Source organism: Prionailurus bengalensis, chromosome D1, assembly GCF_016509475.1.
Source record: "Prionailurus bengalensis isolate Pbe53 chromosome D1, Fcat_Pben_1.1_paternal_pri, whole genome shotgun sequence".
NCBI classification, from domain to species: domain Eukaryota; kingdom Metazoa; phylum Chordata; class Mammalia; order Carnivora; family Felidae; genus Prionailurus; species Prionailurus bengalensis.
In genome coordinates, this window is record NC_057346.1 from 112,732,721 (window position 1) to 112,756,272 (window position 23,552).

General features: G+C 56.0%; 1 protein-coding gene across 7 annotated transcripts in view; it reads left to right on the top strand.

The window, feature by feature from the left end:
* The window catches only part of PPFIA1 (PTPRF interacting protein alpha 1), a 91,622-nt gene that overhangs the window by 38,016 nt on the left and 30,054 nt on the right, over nt 1-23,552 (top strand). For 5 of the 7 annotated variants that reach the window (XM_043581943.1, XM_043581938.1, XM_043581939.1 and 2 more), the window contains exons 3-15: nt 4,780-4,881; nt 5,165-5,329; nt 5,719-5,793; nt 6,145-6,246; nt 6,454-6,675; nt 8,207-8,353; nt 9,931-10,065; nt 11,661-11,744; nt 13,692-13,823; nt 15,077-15,139; nt 16,430-16,509; nt 19,545-19,674; nt 22,429-22,652. In XM_043581943.1, coding sequence (XP_043437878.1) covers nt 4,780-4,881; nt 5,165-5,329; nt 5,719-5,793; nt 6,145-6,246; nt 6,454-6,675; nt 8,207-8,353; nt 9,931-10,065; nt 11,661-11,744; nt 13,692-13,823; nt 15,077-15,139; nt 16,430-16,509; nt 19,545-19,674; nt 22,429-22,652 — 1,661 coding nt within the window. Of the gene's footprint in view, nt 1-4,779; nt 4,882-5,164; nt 5,330-5,718; nt 5,794-6,144; nt 6,247-6,453; nt 6,676-8,206; nt 8,354-9,930; nt 10,066-11,296; nt 11,372-11,660; nt 11,745-13,691; nt 13,824-15,076; nt 15,140-16,429; nt 16,510-19,544; nt 19,675-22,428; nt 22,653-23,552 lie in introns of all 7 variants that reach the window. The other 2 variants (XM_043581944.1, XM_043581941.1) reach the window with 2 other exon arrangements.

Below are 23,552 nucleotides of genomic sequence, written 5' to 3' on the forward strand. Positions count from 1 at the left end.
ATACCCTCCGGTTCCATCCACATAGTTGCAAACGGCAAGATTTCATTCTTTTTGATTGCCGAGTAATACGCCACTGTATGTATATCCCACATCTTCTTGATCCATTCATCCGTCGATGGACATTTGGGCTCTTTCCATACTTTGGCTATTGTCAATAGTGCTGCTGTAACCATGGGGGTGCGTGTGTCCCTTTGAAACAGCCCGCCTGTATCCCGTGGATAAATGCCTCGTAGTGTGATTGCTGGGTCGTAGGGTAGTTCTATTTTTAGTTTTTGGAGGACCCTCCACACTGTTTTCCAGAGTGGCTGTACCAGCTTGCATTCCCACCAGCAGTGCAAAAGAGACCCTCTCTCTCCGCATCCTCGCCAACATCTGTCGTTGCCTGAGTTGCTCATGGGAGCCATTCTGACCGGTGCCAGGTGGTGTCTCAGTGTGGTTTTGATTTGTATTTTCCTGATGATGAGTGACGTGGAGCATTTTTTTATGTGTCGGTCGGCCATCTGGAGGTCTTCTTTGGAGAAGTGTCTATTCATGTCTTTTGCCCATTTCTTCTCTGGATTATTTGGTTTTTTGGGTGTTGAGTTTGCGAAGTTTTTTTATATAGATTTTGGATACTAACCCTTTATCTGGTCTGTCGTTTGCAAATATCTTTTCCCATCCTGTCGGTTGCCTTTTAGTTTTGCCGATTGTTTCCTTCGCTGTGCAGAAGCTTTTTACTTTGATGTGGTCCCAGTAGTTCATTATACTGTATTCTTAAAGGAACCTAGAAAAAAAATTTTAAGTGACAGGGAAAGCAGATTCACAGCGCCGTGCTGTCTTGATACCTAAGCTTATTATCGGATTACAGGGTGAATCGTCTGTCAGAACCCGCGTCGGTGCTGTGTCTTCCGTGACAGAAGGAGCTGTGGTTACGTGTGTTGCTAGCACTAGGCGTCAGAAATGAGAAGAATGCGAAAGGTTCACGTTTATTTGCAGGCGTAACAATTCATGCACTCACAACCAGACGTATCAGGGTGAATGCTTCATGACGGCCTGGGCCTGGTGTAATCAGTAGGTTGGTTGCTTCGTTGCTTTGTGTCGGCCCAGCCGATGCTTTTACAGCCGGATTCACAGTACAGCGTTGGACACATTGTTATCTTAACAAAACGGCGGGAGATAGTAGGCCGGGAGGCATCTTCTGCAGGGACCGAGAGAGGCACGCTGCAAGGTAGTGTCGCTCTTTGAAAGCCAAGCTATGAGACAACACGTTACTCATTTTAGGTCAGATCTCACTCCCCTTATGCCCGTGCGTGCGAGGACAGGCTGTCCAACCGCACACAAGTCTCGCACGCGACGTTCTTCCCGATGGACGCCTCGGTGGTGGCGACACGCACGCGTCTCGCGTGGCCTCGCCGTGCGCTCACTTGATTTTCACACACAGACACGCGCCTGGCAGGCGAGGTGATTTCGCTGGGCGCCGCGGTGAGGATTTGCTGTCCGGGAAGCGGGGGCGGGTCGTCCCGGAGGTCCTCGTGTGCGGACCTGCTTGGGGTGGGGGGGACCCTCTGGGTGGGGCCGTCTTGGGTCTCGGGGCCTGGGGGGCGGGAGCAGGGGGAGGCGGGCACCCTCGATGCAGCTTTCCGGAAGTGCGTTTCTGTCTCCCTCCGTGCCTTCCCGTTTCCCTGTCAACGTCTCCGCACCCAGGCCTCGGCAAGGTCCGTGTGGTGAGAGGAGCCGAGCCTGTGCCGGGGCCTCCTCGCGGCAGGGCAGCGTGCTTCCCAGCGCGGCCGCCTTCCTCGCCCTCCGGCTGCTGCACCAGCTCTCCTCTCCGCGCCGCCGTCTTCTGCGACCTCCCCTGGGCTTTTCCCTGAGCTCTTGACCCTCTTCGGGATCCGCATCTTGAACCCCTTCATCCTCCAGCCCTTTCTGCCGTCTCCACAGTCCCACTCACGATTTCCCCGATGGGCTGTGTCGCACGTCCCGTGAAATCACGCGCGCCATTTGGACGGTCCTCTCCAGCAGGGATTTCTTCGTTGTGTTGGGCTTGACGGTTTCACGGCGTTGTTTGTAACGTCCCGTGGCATCCTCCCGGCTTTCAAAATGCTCCCCCCGTGGCGGTTCTCTTCGGTAGCATTGACCGTCCTCCTCGTAAAGTGCCTGTGTCATGAGCCTCACAGGTCCTCGTGGCCCCTGGTCCGCAGGCGGACTTGGACCCGCCGCGCTCCAGAGCGAGTGGGCCGCCCAGACACGTTTGGTGGTGCCCCGTGGGGTTCTGGGTGGCCAGGACGTTGTCCGGTGTCAGAAGAACTTGAGAGGACAGTCCCTTGCTTTCGGCGTACTTCCTGAGTTGAGGGACAGAGCCGGGATGGAACTGGTCCAGGGCAAGGGCTCTGGTTGTGCAGCCGGACCACTGGCCACTGGCACTTGTTGCCTTCAGGGCCCCGGGGTGAGCTGCCTACGCAGGGCCAGCCGCCCTGCTCACACCCCCGCCTGTGTCCGCTCAGACGGTCGCTGCTTCACCCCTTCCTACCCAGCATCTTGGTGCTCACTTGTCTTTCTCGTGAATAAATGTCGTTTGTGGCATTTCCCCCTCGACAGGGCACCTCCTTCTGCATGAAAAACCTGTGCAGGCAGCCGTGGTCTCCTCAAGCGATTTTCTTGGGTTTTTCACGTTTTGTGTTGGGAGGGGTTGACACGCGGAGGACGGTAGTTCCTGCTTCTCCGCAGTCTTCTCCGGGGCGTCTGGGAAGCGTGTGCTTCCTCTCCGTGGTGGAAGCTGCTTCTCCTGTCGTCTCGACCATTTTTAAAGCCAACCCCTTTCTCAAATCACCAAGCTGTCCTGTGCCTGGATTGAAATGTGCCAGTTTTCGATCCTTCCCTTCCTTCTGCCTTACGTCGTGATGGCAGGACTTCACTTGTCTTGCAGTTTGAGTCGAGTCCGCAGGTGTGTCCGTCTCACAGCAGTCCTACGTCCACAGAGATGCCACGTCTTCCACACGAGACGAAAAGATGTCTCACAAAACGCACCAGGGTTTTGCATGTGCTGGGGTGGCCGCAGCGAGAGCTTCGAGAGTCTCCTTTTCTTTGTGTCCCCGTGGTCCTCACGCCGGCCGGCTGGCCGCTGCCGCTGTGGGCCTCAGTACAGGTCAGGCCATTCAGCCTTTTCTTGTCATGCCATGCCTCTTCTCTGCATCGCATCGCGGGAGCACGTCCAGCATCCCTGGGGACACTTCAGACGGGTCCCAGGGCGTAATTCAGGGTTCATGGTATTGCCCTTAACACGGTGAAAATTACAAGGAACCCTGAGAAATCGCTTTTCCTGTGGTGCGTGATTTACCGGAGAAGGGAGCTGATCAGCAGGTTCGTGCAACCCTTGAGGTGACCTCAATGGCAACAGGAGGTGGTGCACACTTCCCCCCGAGGACAGCGTCTGCTACAGCTCGTGTTAGGCGGTTAGGACTTAATCCTGCGTCTCCGCATTTGTTTGCCTTTCTCTTGACTGCAAATGGCACCATGTAGGTACGGTCTCTTTACGTGCACAAATTTTGATAAGCTTTGCCTTGTTAGACTTAGAGTAGGTTTGTGTATGTTTTCGGGTAGTAAACGGTACAATAGCCTAGTATCTGCGTAGATTTCATGCATTCGTGGCCTACCTTTTGCTTAATATTTTTGATATCTCTAGGCTGCTCAGCTCATCTGCCAGTCTTTCCAAATGTCACACATCTCCAGAAAAGTTTCCAATGTATTTATTGGGAAAGAAATCCCCACACGGAAATGGGCCTGCACAGCTCTACGTCAAGGATCAGATAGGCTTCTGGGGGTTCACCTTGTCAAGTCAGATTGCAAGGAACGTGGTCAGTTCTGTGGTCAAGTTCCCGTTGATTTGGAAAGGGTTAATTTATGAAGGAACTTCATAAGTATGACATAAGCATGTCACCTGTTTGTACATTGATTTTCTAGAATTGCCGAAATCAACCACTTTCTGAATTTGCATGTCAGGCTGTTAAGTGAATCTTTACCTCCTCGTTTGTCCTTCAGAGACAAAACCTCTGGGGCGCCTGGGTGGCTCAGGGGGTTAAGCGTCCGACTCTTGGTTTGGGCTCAGGTCACGATGTCATGGTTCACAGACTGAGACCTGCACCGGGCTCTGCGCTCGACCGACCGGAGAGTGTGCGTCCACCTCCTTTGAGCCCGCCTCTACGCCGTGTCCCGGGCGGGCGCTCGGTATTGCTGGGAGAGAAACCCCACGCGGGGTGGCGGGCCCTGGCATCACTCTCCTCGGCGACGCTTCATCCAGAAAGTTTCCTGCTCGTGTAAGGAAATCAGTCTTAAACTCTCCCTTTCGTCAAGAGGCCTACCAGCATTTTTGAGAGGTCCATTTCGTATGGTTGACTTTGATTGAGCCGGTTGTCAGGCTACGACAGCAGCTTTTGGGGACCGTCAGCCTTTCCCCGCTGCCGCTCCACAAGCCTGCTTTTGGGGACCGTCAGCCTTTCCCTGCTGCCGCTCCACAAGCCTGCTTCCCGGACGAGGCCAGAGGCTGGGGATGGGCAGCAGCCTTCTCGGCCTGTCGCTCCCGAGTCAGCAGAGTTCCTGAGTCCTAGACCCGCCAGGCACCTGAAGATGTCTCCGTCGCCTGGAGGGTCGGTCCCTCCGAAAATCCCCGGGACTCCTGTGGGCGGTGGGGAGGGGACCGGTGTGTGAGATGCTACTTGAGGGTGGTGGGTGGGTGGGCTAGGGTGGGCCGCGGAGGCCTGGTGCGCTCTGGCTGAAGACCCCCATCTCCCTCCCTGCCCCCAGGAGTTTGCGGCGCTTACTAAGGAGCTCAATGTCTGCAGGGAGCAGCTCTTGGAGAGAGAGGAGGAGATCGCGGAACTGAAGGCAGAGAGGAACAACACCAGGGTCAGTAGGCGCACCGCCAGTGTCTTTCCACACAGGACCCCATCCACTCCCCTTGTCCACACGTCCCCGTGGAGCTGGCCGGGAGCCATGAGTCCAGCGTTCTCACACCTTGTTTGATCCGGGAGGAGAATTAAGGCTATTTTAACACGTGCAAGGGCGGGGGCGGCTCCCTAACCGGGGACCGAATTGAAGGGATTCAGACTCGGTTTCGCATCTGGTCTCATTGGGGCCCAAAACTGAAAGTGCTGTTTAAACACGGTTTTCCCTTGGCCTCTCCCACCAGCTGCTGCTGGAGCACTTGGAGTGCCTCGTGTCCAGGCACGAGAGGTCTCTCCGGATGACGGTGGTGAAGCGGCAGGCGCAGTCCCCGGCCGGCGTGTCCAGCGAGGTGGAGGTGCTCAAGGCCCTGAAGTCCCTGTTCGAGCACCACAAAGCTCTGGATGAAAAGGTGCCTCCGGCCACGGCGGCTCTCGATTCGCGCACCTGCTGTGTGCCGTGAGGCACACGTCGCGTGTTTGTGGGACTGGAGTTTCCTTTTAAGCTTCTCGAATTCTTGTAAGAAGACAGGTCTGTGTGGTTAAAAAGTAGCGGTTGGCGGAAACGTTGTGCGTCTCGATTTGCTGTTACGAATCGCGTAATGTAATTTATTTCGGGGAAGATTTCACTCCAGTGTGAAATTGAAAGCTGTTAACGAGCAAGTGTGTGAACGTTGGCATCCGCGAAAGACCTTACCAGCTACTCTGTCATGTGATTTGAGGTTAAGGGGACCTTCGGGTAACTGTACAGTAAGGAGAAATGAAACACCTACACGTACAAACTCAGTCCCTTTGTTTCCAGGTGAGAGAGCGGTTACGAGTAGCACTTGAAAGGTGTAGTTTGTTAGAAGAAGAATTAGGGGCCACACACAAAGAGGTAAGCTCCAGACGTCATGACGGGAGTTGATTTGAGGGGGTTTCCTTTTTATCCCTGGTCTTTAAAAAAACGTGTAAGACTCGCGGTGGGGACCGTCACCTGTCGCTTACTTTCTGACTGGCGAGCGAGGGCCGGCACACCTCACTGTCTGCGCCCAGCTGCACGGTCTCTTACCTGCCATCGTGCAGCCGAGAATACGTTCCGATTTGGTCACTTGTTTTATTCTGGCTGCGGGACATCACCGCCCGTTTCCCCCGAACTGTGCTCACAATTTGCAGTTGTGTCTTTCCGAGAGGAGATTCTCTATCTGTATTTACTTCCTCACCCTCATATTCAATTCTTTGGTTTTAGCTAATGATTCTTAAAGAACAGAATAATCAGAAAAAAACCCTAACAGATGGAGTGCATGACATAAACCACGAACAAGAAAATATGCCGAGCACGAATGGAAAGGCAAGTCCTCAGGCTTTCTCTCTGTCTCTTCCCCGGTTCCTCTGCCCGCAGACGTGGGGGCGCGTGCAGGACTGTCTGGAGAGCTGCTGCTAAGGCGCGTGGCGCCCGCGACAGCCGGCACAGATCGTGGGACTTGACCCATTTCCCGGAAGTGCCCTGTTTCTTAGCTCGCCAGACAAGGCTAGTTAAGGATTTTTCCCCCACCAGAGAGCTTCTGACGGTTCTTTAAGCCACGAGGAAGACCTCGCCAAGGTCATCGAGCTCCAGGAAATCGTGGACAAGCAGTCAAAGGAGCAGAGCCAGATGAAGGAGCGCCTGGCCGCCCTCTCCGCTCACGTGGCCGAGCTGGAGGAGGACCTGGACACGGCACGCAAGGACCTCATCAAGTCCGAAGAAGTGAACACAAAGCTGCAGCGCGATGTCCGTGAAGTGAGTGGCGGTAGAGACGGCCACGCCGCCGTCGAGCCGAACGTGGGGTGTTCTGTTCGGTCGTTGCCCGGTGGGTCCTTCCTCTCCCACGGCTTTCGAACTTCGGGAGTTTTGTGGCAGCGGCAGCAGAAGGGAACGGTGCTCCGGGCCCGGGGCGGGCTGCCTCCCCGTCTGCGTGGCGGACTCTCCCCTCCCCGTGCTCTCCCCGGGAGAGGCCGGCGGGCGGGCGGCGAAGCACCCTCGGGTGCGGAGTGCGGGCCGTGCTCGCGGTCCGTTCCAGTAACACCCTCGGCACGTCCACACCGCCACGGTGCTGCCGGGTCGCTTACGGGGCCGCGAGCGTACGCGGGCGGCTCTGCCGGGGGGCCGTCACCGGCCGCCTCTGCTGCTCTGACCTGCTCGCGGGGGTTACGTGCCGCTGGTCGTGGCGGTCGGAGCGAGTGAGGGTGCGGCCCGCCGGCCGTGGGGCAGGATCGTGGGGGAGTGCAGCCGCTTCTGCACGTGTGGTCGTTTATGGGAACCTGATTGTTGTCACAGAAACTAGTAAGGGCAGGATGGTCTCTCTGCCCCTCCTCCTGTCCCTGTGAGCTGCCCTTTGTGGACAGTCCCCCGCCCCCCGCCCCCAGCCCAGCACGGCCACCTCAGGAAGACCCTCTCAGACCCTCGAGCCTGGATGTACAGGTGCACTCTGTCTAGTAGCTTAGTGTGGGTGAGGTCGTGTGAGAATTTAAAGCAAAAATATTTGCAGAAATTACGTAACCTGTTCAGTGAAATTATTCTTTGGCAAGGGGTTGGGGGAGGAGGCTCTTCAGCAGAGTTTAAGATGCAGACAATTTAGAAATTCATTTCTTAAGACTCATCACTTTTCACGTTAAGACTGCTGACATAAATTCCTTGGTAAACAAAGAGGGCTGAAAGAGGAATCTTCAGGGTAGGGGACAGGAAAGGCAGGGCAGAAAGTTCTGGTTCCATTTTCAGTGTTAGATACCGTGTGATACAGTATTGTTACAGGATTAGGCTTCAGAAGGTTACTTCCAATTATATAAAAGTTTGCGTTTTGTCTCAGTTTGTTAACACTTCTGCTTTAACTTTGGTAACTGGATGAGATTTCGTCCATCTTTTCCCCGGGAAAATGATGATTGTATCTCCCAGCGTGTGTTTCCAGACGCCAGTCCCTGTTCTGTGGAAAGCTCACTTGCGTCAGGAGGCAACAGACGTCGAGACTTCCGGGAGATTTTATTATACGTTTCTCTTGAAACACATCGGAAAAAATAAGCCCCGGGGACTGAGCGGCCAGAATCCCAAGCAGGCTCCGCCCTGTGGGCGCAGAGCCTGACACGCGGCTCAACCTCACAAACCGCGAGATCGTGACCTGAGCCGAGATCACCGGCTGAGCCTCCCCGGTGCCCCGAGGGCGCTGGTTTTCTGTTCGGTTGGAAGATCAGGATTTAGCCCAGTTTTTGTGTCTGGAGTGTGTTAACGTGTCCTGCACTAGTCATTCCCTGTTTTCCCTCTGAAATACCTGCTGTAGGCCGTGGCCCAGAAGGAGGACATGGAGGAGAGGATCACCACCCTTGAGAAGCGCTACCTCGCGGCACAGCGTGAAGCCACCTCTGTGCACGACCTCAACGACAAACTTGAAAATGAGATTGCCAATAAAGACTCTATGCATCGACAGGTAGCTAATTTTGCTGAAATTCATCCAACTTTTATTAATCACAGGTGAAGTTAAATACCTTTCTCCTGTGGCATTCATGTTGGAAATCAAGTCTCAATGCAAAGTTTTTGGGATCTTGGAACATTGTGTTCAAAAGCGTGGGTTACTTCACCTTACACGTTTTAATTATTCGGGATTTTATGTAGCCGTGTTATGGAGCTACACCGCGTGATTCTTCCTTCTGTCTTGTTTTAACTGCATGTTAATCTGTTCCCTGTTAGCGCTGTTTCCAAAGGAGCAGGGAGTGGCCAGGAACACGCAGGCAGCTGACCACTTTTGTTAGTACCTGGGATCAGGGGGGAAGGGCAGGTGCAGAAACATAGTCTGGCGTGAGGACGTGAGTCTCCTGTGTTTTGAGAGGCCGCACGTCTCTTTCTTGGTCGTCACGGGTCATCCGGCGTTAAATAGGAGACCCAAACCCAGCTTCTTGGAAACATAGCGAGTTTGGTGTGTTTAGAAGTGTGTCATTAGACAGAAAATAATAATAAGAGTCAGATACTAGGAAGCAACTAAAAATCGTATTGAGGAGCGCGGTTTAAGAGCACGTAAGATGTTCCAGCGGCACCGGCTGGCTCTGTCGGTTGAGCATCTGACTTCGGCTCGGGTCACGATCTTGCGGTTCGTGAGTTCGAGCCCCACGTCAGATTCTGTGCTGACAGCTCGGAGCCTGGAGCCTGCTTCGCATTCTGTGTCTTCCTCTCTCTGCCCCACCCCTGCTCGTGCTCGGTCTCTCAGTAAATAAACATTAAAAAAAAAAAAAAAAAAAAAGCATGTAAGGTGTTCCAAATAATGACTGTAAAAGGCAGATCACGAAATACTATGTACAGCATGTGATTTATTTTCTCAGGGTTTTAAAGCGGGATATGTGGTCTTTCCGCACTCACGGAACTATATGCACACAGATGAAGGGAGGAGGCTGTGTATAAACAAGTGTTAACCTCACAGGAACCTCGACTTCTACGTGATTTTTAAAATTACTTAAAAAAAAAATCCCTTGTCTAAATTTTCCCCATTGATTTTTTTTTTCAAGAGTGAGAGGGTTTTTCTAGAATAATCACACACTTGCAAAAATAACTCGACTGGCATGAGGCATATTCTCAGAGGCTCTGTGCTGGCCGACGTGCCCACGGCAGTCTGCCCTAAGGAGCGAGCCCTCAGACGACAAGTCTGGTTATTTTTAAGAAGGCTTAGGACTGAACCCTTCTATCCTTAACTTGGGAAGAACGAGCAAGCTTCTACAGAAGATGGGTTTTCTTTAACGTGTGGGAACTTTGTCTTTTGAAAGACTTCTTTGAAGAAAGACACTGAAGAAAAGCAAATACTTTGGCGAGAGGTGTTTTGCGCGGTGAAATCAGGCCCCAGGGAGTGGGAGCCTCCTTGCAGAAAGGAAAGGTTTACTCTGAAGCGGCTCCCGAAACAGTTGGCTTCTGTGAGAACTGAGTTAGTAGATCTCTGCGTTTAGATTTTGTGTCACTTTATTACAAGTAGAAACGGATGGAAGACTTGCTACATTTTGATGCTTTGCTTTCATTTCCTAGACGGAGGATAAAAACCGCCAGTTGCAGGAGCGCCTGGAGTTGGCGGAGCAGAAGCTGCAGCAGACCCTGAGGAAGGCCGAGACGCTGCCCGAGGTGGAAGCCGAGCTGGCCCAGAGGGTGGCCGCCCTCTCCAAGGTGGGGCCCGCCCTTCCCGCTGGGTCCGATGGCGGGATGGCGATGTTCACGGTGGCCTGTTCGTGTCCCTTACCTGTCACTGTTCACGTCGGCGCGCCCAAGTCCACAGAACAGCTCAGATCTGTTTTCTGTGCTACTTTGAGATCGGAACGCTTTTCAGATGCCAGGCAGCTTCCCCATTTCTGTTGCCTCCGGTTTTGTCAGCTGTGTGCTGTTTCCAGTTGGCTCGATCTAAGACTCGCTGCTTCTCAGAGTTCAGTCAGCGACTCAAAGCTCAAGATAGCAGCCTTGGATAAGGGAAGGACAGGGGTGCCCGGCTGGCTCAGTCGGTGGAGCGTGGGACTCTTGACCTCAGGGTTGTGAGTTTGAGCCTCCTGTGGGGTGTGGAGCTTACTGAAAAAAATAAGTAAATAAATGATTTTTTAGAAGGATACAATTTTTCTCAGAAATAGAAACATCCTCTTCTGTTTTAAAAATAGTCAAAATAAATTTGTAACAGTTTTTTTATTAAAAAATTCTTTTGATGTCCATTTATTTTGAGAAAGAGAGGGAACGTGTGCACGTGCTCGAGCAGGGGACAGGCAGAGAGAGAGAGAGAGAGAGGGCCAGAGGGAGAGAAAATCCCAAGCAGGGTCCATGCTGTCGGCACAAAGCCTGACACGGGGCTCGAACTCACAAACCGTGAGATCATGACCTGAGCCGAAACCGAAGGTCAGACGCCCAACTGACTGAGCCACCCAGGCATCCCTGTAATAAGTAAATTTTGAAGTAATTCATTCACTGGTTCAACAAATACAGACGAGGCCTGAGCCAGACATAGTCCCTGCCCTCCCAGCTCTCACAGCCCTCACCACCCAGGGGGAAGCCAGCGGTTGAAGAGGCGGTTTCCAGACGTGACGTGGTCGGTGCTGGGATCGAGTGATCCACACGGGCCGAGAGAGCACATGACCCGGCAGACGGTCCGGCCTTCCGGGGCCTCGGCTGAGGGAGCCTAACGCAGGGAACCTGTCCATGCTTCTGTCTCACCGGCTCCTGTGCAGTCAGGCCCCCACTGGGAAGGCGTAGGCACGGGATGCTGACCCTCATGGCTGATGTCGGGTCGGGCAGGTGGTACCGGGCGCCCACAGACCGACAGCTCCAACAGAGCCTCTCCTCTCCTTTGTGATCTGCGTGTAAAATCTCCGTTTCTTTTCTCCCCTGTCCTCTCTCCTGTCCCCGGTCGGCCTTGTAGTCCGACCCTTTATCTTCTGGACACTCTGCTGCTGAGGAAGCTAAACTGTCGGAACTCGCTTCCCAGCTTAGGAAGGTAGCACGTGTGCGTTGCTCTGTCCCGCTTGCTGCTTCCTGCTGTCCGTGCTCAGGGACCGCGGGCGTCTGCCGGGGGAGGAGGCACCGTCCACGGATCCGGGCCCCGGGGTGGGGACGAGCACGTTGCCGAGTCCCGGTCACCAGCTTGGAGGCCCACCGCTTCCCACTGGCACGCGTGAGGCCGGTAGGGCGTGTGAGCGGGCGGAAGGCCGCTCACGGCATGTCGTGCGTCGGCACAGCGTGTGGTGCGGGGCGGCCGGCTCTTCTGACCCCGCTGTCGCCCACAGGCCGAGGAGAGGCATGGCAACATCGAGGAAAGGCTGCGGCAGATGGAGGCCCAGCTGGAGGAAAAGAACCAAGAACTGCAGCGGGTACGTGTCCGAGCGGAGCGGCCGCGCACCTGGCGGTGGCTGAGGAGGAGGCGCAGGCCGGGGGTGTGGGGGTGGGGAGCGGTGCCTTGTTTCCCACTTCTCCGCACGTGGACGCCAGGCCCCCTCTCGCTCCCGTCAGGGGTATGGTGGCCTCTGGTGCGAGTTGGACGCTGGTGAGCGCTCCTAGCATGTGGGAGATGTTCTCTGGACGCGGGGGCCCCGTAGGCAGTGCCGCCCGGGGTGGAGGCACCCGCACAGCCCACGGTGCCCGCCAGCTCGTCGGCAGCTACTCGCGGTGCACGCGGGACCTTGCAGGTGCCCCTCGGCCAAACCAGAGGTGCTGGCCTGGGGTGAGGCCCGTCCTAGAGGAGTAGTCCACTTGCTTAGGATGTGACATTGAGGTCCTGAAATCAGGTCACGGGCCTGACCTTGGTCCCCACATCCTGAATGACTACTCGAGACGGAAAGGCGTAGGTCGGGGTGGATGTTCCCAAGAAGAGGAATAGCGTAATCGAGCCTTGACGAAAGGGAGGCCCGTGTCCCTTGACTCCCCTGAGACTTTTCCCTGGAGGAGCTGGTCGAAGGGCCACATGAAACACCCAGGAGACAGACCAGGCAGCGGCCACCCCGCCTTGGCACGTCCATCCAAGGCCGTCAGGTTTTGTTTTCACCGGAAACTCATGTGCTTGGCCCTAGGTCGCAGAGCATCACACATGAGTTTCCGGGCAGTGAAGGTCCTGATGCTAGCACGAGATCGCGTGTCGGCCGACCCCGGCCTCCCATCCCACGCGCGCGCACAGGCAGACGCGAGCCTCTTGGGCCAAGAATTCGACCTTACTTACTTAGAGATGCACTTCATTACTTTCGGGACTGGATTGTAGTTTGAAAGGACGGGCGTTGAGATAAGGATTCTTCCGTAACCGAGGCAATTCCAAGGAAACTCCTAAGCTGTTTTGCTTGAAAAATACGTGGGTGCTGATCCCTTCTTGGGTGGCCAGGGTCTCCTCCAAGCGATGGCCGTTGCCGTGGGTGGGGTGTGACGGTCGTGCTTTCTGTTCACTGCTCCCAAGGGAAGAGGTGTCAGCACGTGTGTCTTACAGACGAGGGAACGCAAGCAGGGGCGGGGGTGGGGTGGGGCTGACCGTTGCCAGCCTGTGGCGTGTCCTGTGGGCTCCTCCTCCTACCTGGACCCCCTGGCTGCAGGGCACATGTCTACCCCGTGCCCTATGGCCCTCCACCCAGGAGGAGCCCCCAAGGGCCGCCGGCCTGTTCCCGCCGCTTCTCTTTTGTGTTCGTCAGGATATGGGGCAGAAACGAGCTTTTTAAACCTTGCAGTTGATGACAGTTACATAAAACACAGACCCGTGAGCTTTGCTGTTACACTTGAAAGTTACTGGAGGTAATTCGTTCCGATTTTTTTAATGCAAGTGTCCGTCACAAAACATTCAGGTGATGTGTGAATATAAAGAAAAGCAGATGAAAGTCTCTCTCACCACCGAATTTTTTCCAAAGTAGGTTTTTTTTTTTTACCTTTCGCTTTTGTCTGTGGATTCATTTCTTTCTCCCTGAAGCCGGATCCGAGCTTCTGTTTATGCACCGGGAGATTCCTCCTCCCGTGTGTGGATAAGCTGATGCCCTTAAAAGTTTGCTCGTTCCTGCGTGTACATTTGCCTCCTGAGCCCATCTGAGAGCTCATAATCAGGACATTCCTGAGGCCCCCTGCGTATTTCGTTTCCCAGAAACGACGGGACCTTCTAACGGACGATCCCTCGGAGGGACGTTCCTGCGGTTCTGTGCCCCGCTAGGTCGGTTCCGGCAGTGACGCACAAGCGCGCCCAAGAAGGCTGTGGGAAGGGGCAGCCGAGGACGAGGACGTCCTCGGCACGCCCTCGGCGCGTCTGCGCCGGTCATCGCACTTTGGCTTGAAGCTGGTGTCTCCTCTTCCAGGCAAGGCAGAGGGAGAAGATGAACGAGGAGCATAACAGGCGTCTGTCGGACACTGTCGACAAGCTCCTTTCCGAGTCTAACGAGCGGTTGCAGCTTCATCTGAAGGAGAGAATGGCCGCTCTGGAAGACAAGGTAGGACGGGACAGGCGGCGGCTGAGGGCTCCCGGCCTCACACAGGAGCCCCCTCGCGTTGTTCTTTAACGCGGAAAGACCACAGACCGTTTCCCACTCCCCGCTAAGTTCCCAGTGTCCCGTCCCTGCCCGACGTACGTGTGTGGGCAGGTGTGCGTTACTGTCTAGAAGAGAAGTCTGGTCTGGGAAGGGCCCCCGAGAGGGAGCACTTTAGGCTTTTGCTAATTGAGACTTAAGGAGTAAGGTAGCTTCGTGCTAATCAATAAATGGCACAGAGGTAGCCACAGACAGTACATAACTAAGTGGAGTGGCCGTGGGCCGGTAACCCTTTATTTACAGGACCTGGCGGTGGCTGGATGTGGTCGGCAGGCCCTCGTTGGCCAGCCCCGCGCTGGGACCTGTGTTAGGTCCAGCCCTCACCTGGTCCTTGCGTGGGGAGCTGATTTCCAACCTCGTGTATGGAGATGACGCTGTAGGAGTGTGCTGTTATGTAAGGCATTTAATCAGCTGAAAACAGGTTCTCCCGTTCCATTTCCTGCCTTCTCTCTTTGCATCTGGTTTGGAAAAAGTCTAAGCCTGGACTCTTACACAGTCATCATGGAAACACTTTAGCTGTAACAGGAGGGAAGGAGTGTCATAGGATCTGTGCCAGAGAAGCTCTGGTGGAAACAGTTGGATTCGGACCTGATAAAACCGTTCTGGCTACACCCGTGTCCCTGAAGATGAGCCCAGAGTTTTTCCTGTGATTGGCACTTGGAGACACCAGTGAGCACTGCTAATTACGTGACACGCTTATTTTGCATAAAAACCGTTAGGAAGTGCATTATTACACCCGCGTAGGGTTCTTACCTCGCTGCCTCCTTGATCTCTGGGCCCAGCCTTAAGGTAGAGTAGTTCTGTCTTAGATTTGAATTACACGTACGAAACTTAGGTCATGTTTCCCAAGTGACCGGTGATTTACCCTGAAAGCTAGTACGGACCAGTTTAACTAATTAAAATGAACTTACGAACTTGTCGTACTTACATCCAGAAACTGATCCGTGAAGAAATTGTACACGGACAAAGCATCACCAAAGGCTGTTCCTGTGGTTTCAAAGACAGCATTTCACTCTGTGGGCATGCGACCCTGTTCGCTGGTGCAGCCACACGGTCCGTTCCTTTTCCATGCTGCGTTATCGTAAAGAGAAACATAGCTATGCTCTGTGCACTGTTTTCGAGAATCAACAGTAAAGGACTGTCTGTGTCTTTCTCAGAACTCTCTATTACGAGAAGTTGAAAATGTGAAAAAGCAGTTAGAAGAAACGCAACGTGAGAAGGTACTTCCATCTCTCAATCCTTCAGAGATCCGTCAAGACCGGAAAGGAGCAGGTGTCCGCTGGGGCTCCCACTTCCTCCACGGTGGGCCACCGCTGTGCTTTCGAGCGGCCCCACGCTCACAAGTCTGAACGGCACGCGTGTGGCGGAGCTGGAGCCGAGCAGCCTCTGGGGTTCAGATTTCCGAGTCCCTTCGGGGGTTCACTCGAAAGCTAAAATGTTCGCGTAAACCTTTCGTTGAGTGCAGCGTTGCCCAGCAGGAAGGTAACAGGTGACACGGGTGTCATCCCAAGGATTCTCGCGGCTGCATTTGAAATCGTCAAACAGACGGGTGATGTTAGTTTTCATGCAGCCCGATGCAGGCAACATGTTATTGTATCATGTAAATACTGTAGAAATGAAGGAGCTACTCTACACTGTTTTTCACATTCAGTCCTTGCAACCCACGGGGCGTCTCACAGTTCCATCCCCTGTGGTCGGGACCAGCCCCATTTTGGGCGCTCAGCCACGTGCGGCGGTGTCTGCTGCCTGGGATGGCACTGCCTAGGGGGTTGTTGTGTGACCGAAGCTCCTCGTCGGTTTTGCTCCCTGGTGCTGCGTGTGCAGAAGTGAGGCTGGGCTGCAGAGAGTCCACGAAGGAGCACGTGCCTGTTGCACAGAAGGGCTATTCCCCCACCGCCCAGAAAGTCCTGCTCCTCTCTACATAATTAGGAAGAAGTGTCAGTGGCTCGGTGTTTATCCTCTGTAACCTTGCTGTGCCTGAGACCTAAGTGTTCAGTAGGGTTTAGGACGTTCACTTGGTGATCCGGGTGTTTACTGTAGGACTCTTGGGGAGAATGGTCTTGGGGTTCATAACTGCTGAATTTACCCATTGCGGTTATGATGGTTGACATTTGAGCACACCGGATGCAGATAGCTTTTTCATTTTTTTTAATTGAATTCTAATGAACCTACTGTGTTGTATCAGTTTCAAGTAGACAGCATAGGGTTTCAATAATTGTGCACCTTACTCTGTGCTCGTCATCATCACTGTGGTCACCGTGTGTCACCACACAGAGTCCTTAGGGTATCACGGACCGTATTCCCTGTGCTGTGCTTTTCATCCCCGTGACTGCCTGATTTTATATCTGGAAGCCTATGCCTCCTAATCCCTGTCGTCTCTTTCGCCCACCGCCCCCACTCTCCTCCCCTCTGGCAACCCCCAGTTTGTGCCCTGTGTTTAAGGGTATATTGACGCAAGTGATCGTAAACCTTGCCTGCAGCGGGTGTCATTGTCATTTGCTGCTTTGCAGGATCGGCTCCTACTGAACGTGGAAGCACTGAGGGCTGAATTAGAGCAGGCGAGACTGAGAGGCTCTTCCCTTCACCACGGGTATGACATTTCCCGGTTCACAGATCTGTTCCAGATGCTTCCCTTTGCCACGAATATGACCTGAACCAGCCCACAGTTACACACTAGAACCGTGGGTGCGCTGTGGTCTGATGCGAACCAGCTCCCAGGTACTGATAGCTGATGGTGGGGGGCACTGCCTTTGCCATGGCTCTGACACGAACCAGCTCACAGACACATGTGTTAACACCTGCTGTGTATCTTCGAGAATGAGCCCTTGGCCATGTGGGCAGAGTGACCTGATGTGGCTCAGGGAGCCGGTAGCTTAGTAGCTGGTGAGAGGGAGAAGTAGAGCATCACTCCAGAGGATAGGCTTGGACACCCGGGAGACCGGGAGGCATGACAGAGCTCGCAGCCGCAGGGGGAGGTGTGGAAGGTAGGGAATGATCAGTTTCTGTTGTGGGTGGGTTAATTTGCCCCCCCCCCCCCCCCCCGCGCAGCGTGGCACTGATGGTTGGGGATAGGAGGGGTCCAGCATGCCAGGTGAGGGCCCGCGTGCCTGGGAGCTGTGGTCCCTTCCACAAGGCCAGTGGGGTCGCCATGGGAGTGGCCGCACGGCCATGATTGTGAAGGTCAGTTTGACATTCATGGCGTTAGCACAGTGCTTGTAGCTTCTTATGTTTTTGAAAAGATTGGAGAATGATGCGTAGTCACTTTAAGTCTGTTGGGACAACTGTGAGTCGCCTGTGAAGGAGTGAGTCAGCCGGCTTGTGAGCTGCGTCCCGCAGACAGTAATTGTCAGCAAGGTATTAAAAGGTTTCTTCGCTTCTTTGTAGGAAATAGTCACCGTGTGAGCGTCCGCTGGAGCGAGAGTCGCTCGAGTAGCTGACTGGGCCCCCTCAGGTGCAGGGAGCAGGCTCCTGCTCTGAAGGCAGGCCCGCTCGGGCCGCACAGGGGTTTGGGTGGCTGCAGATGGGGGCTCTCGGGAAGGTCGAGGGTGTGCTGTGGCTGTCCCTGTTGAGCCTGCTCGTAGGAAAGAGGAGAGGTCAGCGAAGGTCGGGTCGCGAGAGGCTCTCCCTGTCCGTGGAGCCGCTGGTGGCACAGCGAGTGTGTGTCCAGAGAGGGAAGGGCACGGGAAGATGAGGGCACAGGGCAGCCTCTCGGTTGGCTGATGGAGCTCCTCGCCGGCCGGAGGCCGGTGTCGCCGCTCAAGGGCTTGAAGGCGTGTATGTGTGAGGAGGCCAAGTGAGCAAACGGGAGCAAAGCAGACGCAGCACGGGCCACCGGCGTGCACGTTGGAGTTCTCCAGGGAAGGGGCCGTGCGGGCACCCGGAGGCCGGCACCGTGGGGCAGTTGCAGTAACAGGGAGGTCCATGCCCGTCGCCCGCCTGAGGCGTGCTGGCCAGCGAGAGGGATAGAGAGGGGCCGTGCGCTCCCGTGGTGCGGAGGGAGCGGCCGCGGTCACGGGTGGCCCTGTGGTGTGCGGACGGCGGGCAGGAGGCTGGTCGGGAACGGGGTCTGCTTGAAGCCGTCTCACATGGCGCTCTCCCACCAGTGTGGGAGCTGTGTCGCCGTGAGCACGGGCGGCCGCGGGGACGGGACTGAGGAGGTGGCAGGCAACCCGGCCAGCCGAGCCCTCCTGGCACGACCTCACAGCCGAGTCTTGTGTCGTGTCCTCCTCTAGCAGGACGGGATGGCCTGGGTTGCGGAGGAGAAGGAAGGTGACGGACCGACTTCCACACGCAGGCGGGGCAGATGGGACAGAGCTCTGGGATAGGACTGGATGCGGGGTGGCCGGGTCGGGGGCCCGGGGGCCCGAGACAGGGTGTCAGAGTCAGGGGACACTCGCGAGCCTCGGAGGAGCCACGAACCATCCCAGACCACACGCGGGGTGTCACGTGTAGCTCTCACCGGTTGGCAACGTGCCGTGGCCCCCAGCGGTGACGCTGGGCCACCTGAGCGCAGGTGAGCAGTTCCGCCGGGAATAGGGGGACGGGAGGAGGGAAGGGTGGCTGTGGCCTGCGGGCGGTTCGGACTTGGCTGTCTTACAAACAAGCAGTAGCCTGAGGCAGCGTTTCTCGAGGACGTTTCTTTAAAGGCCGCAGAGAGGAGGAGCGCGAAGCACGCAGAGGAGACGTCCTGTCACGCGGGCTCTGTTTGCAGGCCTCGCGGGGCGGCGCCCGGGGCCCCCTCTTTAGTTGATGTGAATCCGATGGGCGTGTTCTGTCTCCCGAGACCATAAGGATTTCTGAAACGGAAGCCAGCCTCTCTTCTTTTCCAGAGAGCAAGGAGCCACTGGACTCCCGTGCAGGGTGCAGGTGTAGAGGGTGAGCCCGTGGCTGAGGCCGGGCACATGGGCTGGCGGGTGCTCCTTCACAGCTGCTGCCCAGAGCTTCGTGCCCAGAGCCTTTGCTGAGAGGAGCAGCTGACAGCCCAATTAAGTGACTCCACCCTAGGGGCTCGGGGCTCCGTCGAACTTTTCTGGAGACTTCTGTGGCCAAGGGGGACGGTTGTCTGTCAGTCTAAGTGGGCACAGGCCAGAGACGCTTTTGCCTTGGAAACACCGGGCGCATCGCCGCCTCCTGTCCACGGGAGCTGCAAGCTGCGGTTCCCGAGGATCCTGCCATGGGTGCCCCTGAGGTGCCGGTTAGTGGCAAGAGGAGGGATGCCTGGGGTCACCCGGCCTCACGGCGAGGGCCTTGGCACGCGCGGGAGATGGCACTTGAAGGCCAGAGGGACGCACGGGAGCGCTTCCCGGTCAGTCGGGCAGCAGGTGTCACAGACGCACAGGGCGACAGGTTGACTGGGGGCAGGTGCCGAGGCCGAGCACGGGCCCTGCTCCACATCGGGGACGGCTGGGCCGCGGCGAGGCGTTGCCCCTGCTGGGCCCGGGAGACCCTGTCTCCACAGGGCCTGGCTGGCAGGCTGGGACGGGAGCCAGGAGAAAAGATGGTGTCCTTGGAGACCTTCTTCTGTGACCTCAGTTTCCAAATTGGCGGGTTCTGGCCTGGCTGACAAAGTTCACTTCTTGTTGATAATGACCTTTTTCTCCCCCCACCCCCCCCCATATATTTCAGGCGACCGCACTTGGGCAGCGTCCCAGATTTCAGGTTCCCTCTGGCGGACGGCCCCACGGATGCCTACAGCAGCGCGGTGTTGCGCCCCCGGAAAGGCCGTGTGGCCGCTCTGCGAGATGAGCCTTCCAAGGCAAGGACCTCCGTCCTCCGGGGGCTCTCGCGGGACCCGCCCGCCCGCCTGCTCCAGTGTCACCTGCCTTATCCTCTGGCTGTGAGGCTCTTCTGGAACTAAACTGCTGATAGGCCGCTGTCTCTTGTCCCCTTCCCCCATTCTTCTTTTGCTGGCTCACAATTTACTTTGTAGAGCTTTTTTCCTTTCTTTTCGAAGAAGAGTAGAAATGTGGGTTAAGATGGGACCTACTGTTAAGCACAGCACAATGCTAATTAGTAGTTTTGAAACGCTAATGAAGATTCAGTGAATAGGTGTATTCATCTTTAAGCAAAAAAGAATTCACATTTGGAGTTTAAATACTTTTGTACTTTTGTCTCTTCAGCAGCGTATATTTTTATATACTTGTGTATGTTTTCAGCACCGATAGTCATCATCCCAGACCTAGGGCTGCAGCATGACCGAAAAAAGCCAGATGAGGGGCACCCGGTGGCTCAGTCGGTCAAGCGTTCCACTCCTGATTTCCTCTCAGGTCACGATCTCTCGGTTTGTGAGATCGAGCCCCGCGGCCCCGCATGGGACTCTGCGCTGACCGCGCCTGGAGCCTGCTTGGGATTCTCTCTCTCTCTCCCTCTCTCTGCCCCTCCCCCACTTAAAATAAAACAAAGAAAACCATAAATAGATAAAAAGTCAGAGGAGAGGCCTGCACCCCTATCTGTGCGCAGTGTAGTGAGGAGAGACCAGCAGCGAATGGGAAGTAAAAGGTGATATGTGTGTTAGTTACCTATTTCTGTCTGACAGATGATTGACAAATCCCTGGGAAGGGGAGCGGCTTAGGAGGAACACTTCGCAGTGGCTGGTTTCTGTGAACTTAGGAGAGTCTTAGCTGGGTGATTGTGGCTCAGGGGCTCGTGAGGTTGCACCACCAGGAGGCTCGGCTGGGGCTGGCGGGTGCACTGTGCGCTCCCTTGCCTGGGTGTTGGAGGCAGGCCTCAGGTCGTCACCACATGACCTGCCCACAGGCTGCTTGGCTGTCCTCCCGGCACAGCAGCGGCTTCCCCAGAACTCACGGGGAGAGAGGGCAGGCAGAAGGTCCCAGAGCTTGTGCCGTACTAGTCTTGGGAGCTGCCTGCCTTCACTTCCACCACGTTCTGTTCGTTAGAGCTGCAGGGCCAGCCCACACTTGGGGTCCACCCCTCGACGGGGGTAGTGAAGAACTCGTAGACGTAGTTTGAAACCACCACCGTGTCAGATGGGAGTAAGCGGGGAGAGGCAATCGGGTGTCGCGAGTTATGAGATGAGGAGGGAATAAGAATTGTAAACTCAGTCAGACAGGGAGGTATCGCCGGGAGGGTTACGTTTGAGCACTGGCCCCAGGGGCCAAGTGAAGGAGCCGTGTGGATAGATCACAAGTTGGTGCCAGCAAGAGGTGCTGATGGAAGGGACCTAGGGCATGAGAGAACGTGACAGGCGGGGGGAGCTCCAAGAGGTCGGACCAAGGGGACACGTCCGGTGAGCAGTTGGACACCCCAGTCTGGGCCTCAGGAGACCTTGACTAGAGAGAAGGATTAGAGCCAGAACACGCTGGTGGCTTCTAGAGGCACAGGCCACATGAAGTCCCTAGGTGGGCACCTGTGGATAGCCCCAGAGTCCAAGGGCGGCTCTCTGGGCACTGCCCAGCGTGGCAGTGGAGAGAGGGAGACAGAACTGGCAGAGACCAAGCGGTCCCGACAAGTGGTGGGAGGAGCCCAGTGGGCCAGGTGCTCAGGGAACGGGAGACCGGTGGGCCTGGTCGTGCCGGGTGGGGCCAGGCAAGGTGGAGGCCGAGGACCACGGTGGTCTGGTCCAGGAGCAGTTGTGCTAAAGCCCACTCGCCCGAGTTCCAGAGTCTGTGTAGACACAGTAGGGGCAGCTTTCTGGAGGACTTGAACTGTGGTTGGGAGCAGAGGCGCAGTGCTAGCTGGAGGGAGACACAGGGTAAAAGTTCTGTGGTTTGTGTTCCGTTATTTTGGAGGGAAAAGGGGGAAGGCGTTTTTAGGCTGACGTGGATGAAGTTAGAAAGGTGATCATCCAGAGAGAGAGGGCGGAACAATGTCCCTGAGCCAGCCGAGGGCCTCGTGCCCGTGGGCGGAGCCGTCTCGGGGGGATGGGTGAGCAGGGCAGGAAAGCCTCCAGGAGAGCCGCTGCTCGCACCCGCGCCCTGCTCCTCAGGCCACAGGGTTTGGGCTCGGCCGCAGAGGCGCCTCTGCCACTCGAGGGTAGCCCCGAGAAGAGCAGGTTCGCGGGCTGCTCCTGGGTCCTCTCTGCTCCTTCCATTCGGTCACACCAGCCTCAGGAAGGGAGGCGGGGGACGCTCCAGTGGCTGCACGTCCCCTACCTGGAACACCGGCGAGCTGGTGGGGCCGCAGAAGTGCACTCAGATTTAATGGCCTTGTAACTACCCACGGGGGTGGCTGGCTGGCACCAATGTATTTTTTCATTCCCATTTTTGTTTCTGGTCTGCTCGTCCCACCCTGTGGACGATGTCACAGAAATGCCCCACGTCCACGGAGGCACGAGCGTCGCAAGGGGGTCTAAGTCATAGGCCGCCCTCCTCACCTGTGCCTTAAGTACTGCTTGCTTCGTAGGTCAGCAGCTTGTAAGCACAAGGCAGTTCCCCGCTTTCTTTGGGCTTCCAGTTGAAAACCTTTCAAGTTTCTGATGGATTTCTTGTAGGTTTCTAGAACTGCATTGTTATTTTCCGCCTTTGCCGAGATTGAGTTTTTTTACTCACAGGTACAGACTCTTAACGAACAGGATTGGGAACGTGCCCAACAAGCTAGCGTCCTAGCAAATGTGGCGCAGGCGTTCGAGAGCGACGTCGACGTGTCTGATGGCGAAGACGACGGGGACACGCTCTTCAGTTCGGCCGCTCTGCTCTCGCCCAGTGGGCAGGCCGATGCCCAGACGCTGGCCATGATGCTGCAGGAACAGCTGGACGCCATCAACAAAGAGATCAGGTACACGTGATCGTGCGCGGCACCGCAGAGACCACAGTGTCTCCGAGGGACTGTTACTGCGCTCAGGAAGGTCTGGAACAAACACTCTGAATGCTCTGAGCGTCCCATAACGATAAAGCTCCTTCTGGTCTATTTTAAGAATATTGTGCGATTCCCCTAGGTTATAAAATTCAGTTCACCAGGGCATCTGTCCACAGTCGTGGACAGGTTCGCGTAACCTCTGGGGAAGGGCGGGAGGTGTGCAGTCCCTTCCTGCGGGAGCCGACAGCACAGCCAGAGAGGACCGCGTGGGTGCCCAGTGTGCGCCTGCGATGCTCCTCGGCGGCGTCCGACCGAGGTTCCAGGGTCGGCCAGGACGCGGAAAGCCCAGGGTGCGGGGAGGCCTCCCCGATCCACGGCGCAGAGGGAGGGTGTGTGGGGCGGGCCGCGTGCATGAACGTAACATGTCGGAATCGGTCCATTGTGGAGCAGTGAGCGCTCAGGGGGCGTGTGTTTGAATCATTTTACGCTCGTCACTATTTCAAGGGTGTTTTCTTTAGAAATCCTCTTAGCAGCTATGGTAGCGAATTTACAAAGCTCTGGTCCCGCGGAGGCAAGAGAACCCAGAGCCTGGCCCTCGTGGAGACGGAGGCGGCAGGGTGGGCAGGATGGTGGGCCCGGGGGCCCGGGAGCTGCTCTGTTTTGCAGTCCTGAGGTCCCGGGGGGGGGGAGCGGGCACGTGCTAGGGACCCTGCTGCCGTGGATCCGGGTAGAGCCACTGTCCACGTTTCGTTCTTGGGAAGCTAGCACGGGCAGACGTGCTCCTTCCTGCCTGCAGAGAGCGGGCGGTGAGGACAGACGCCAGCGGGAGAAGTGGGGAGGAGCGGTGGGCTCTGTGGGAGCCGTGCCCCGTCAGGTCAG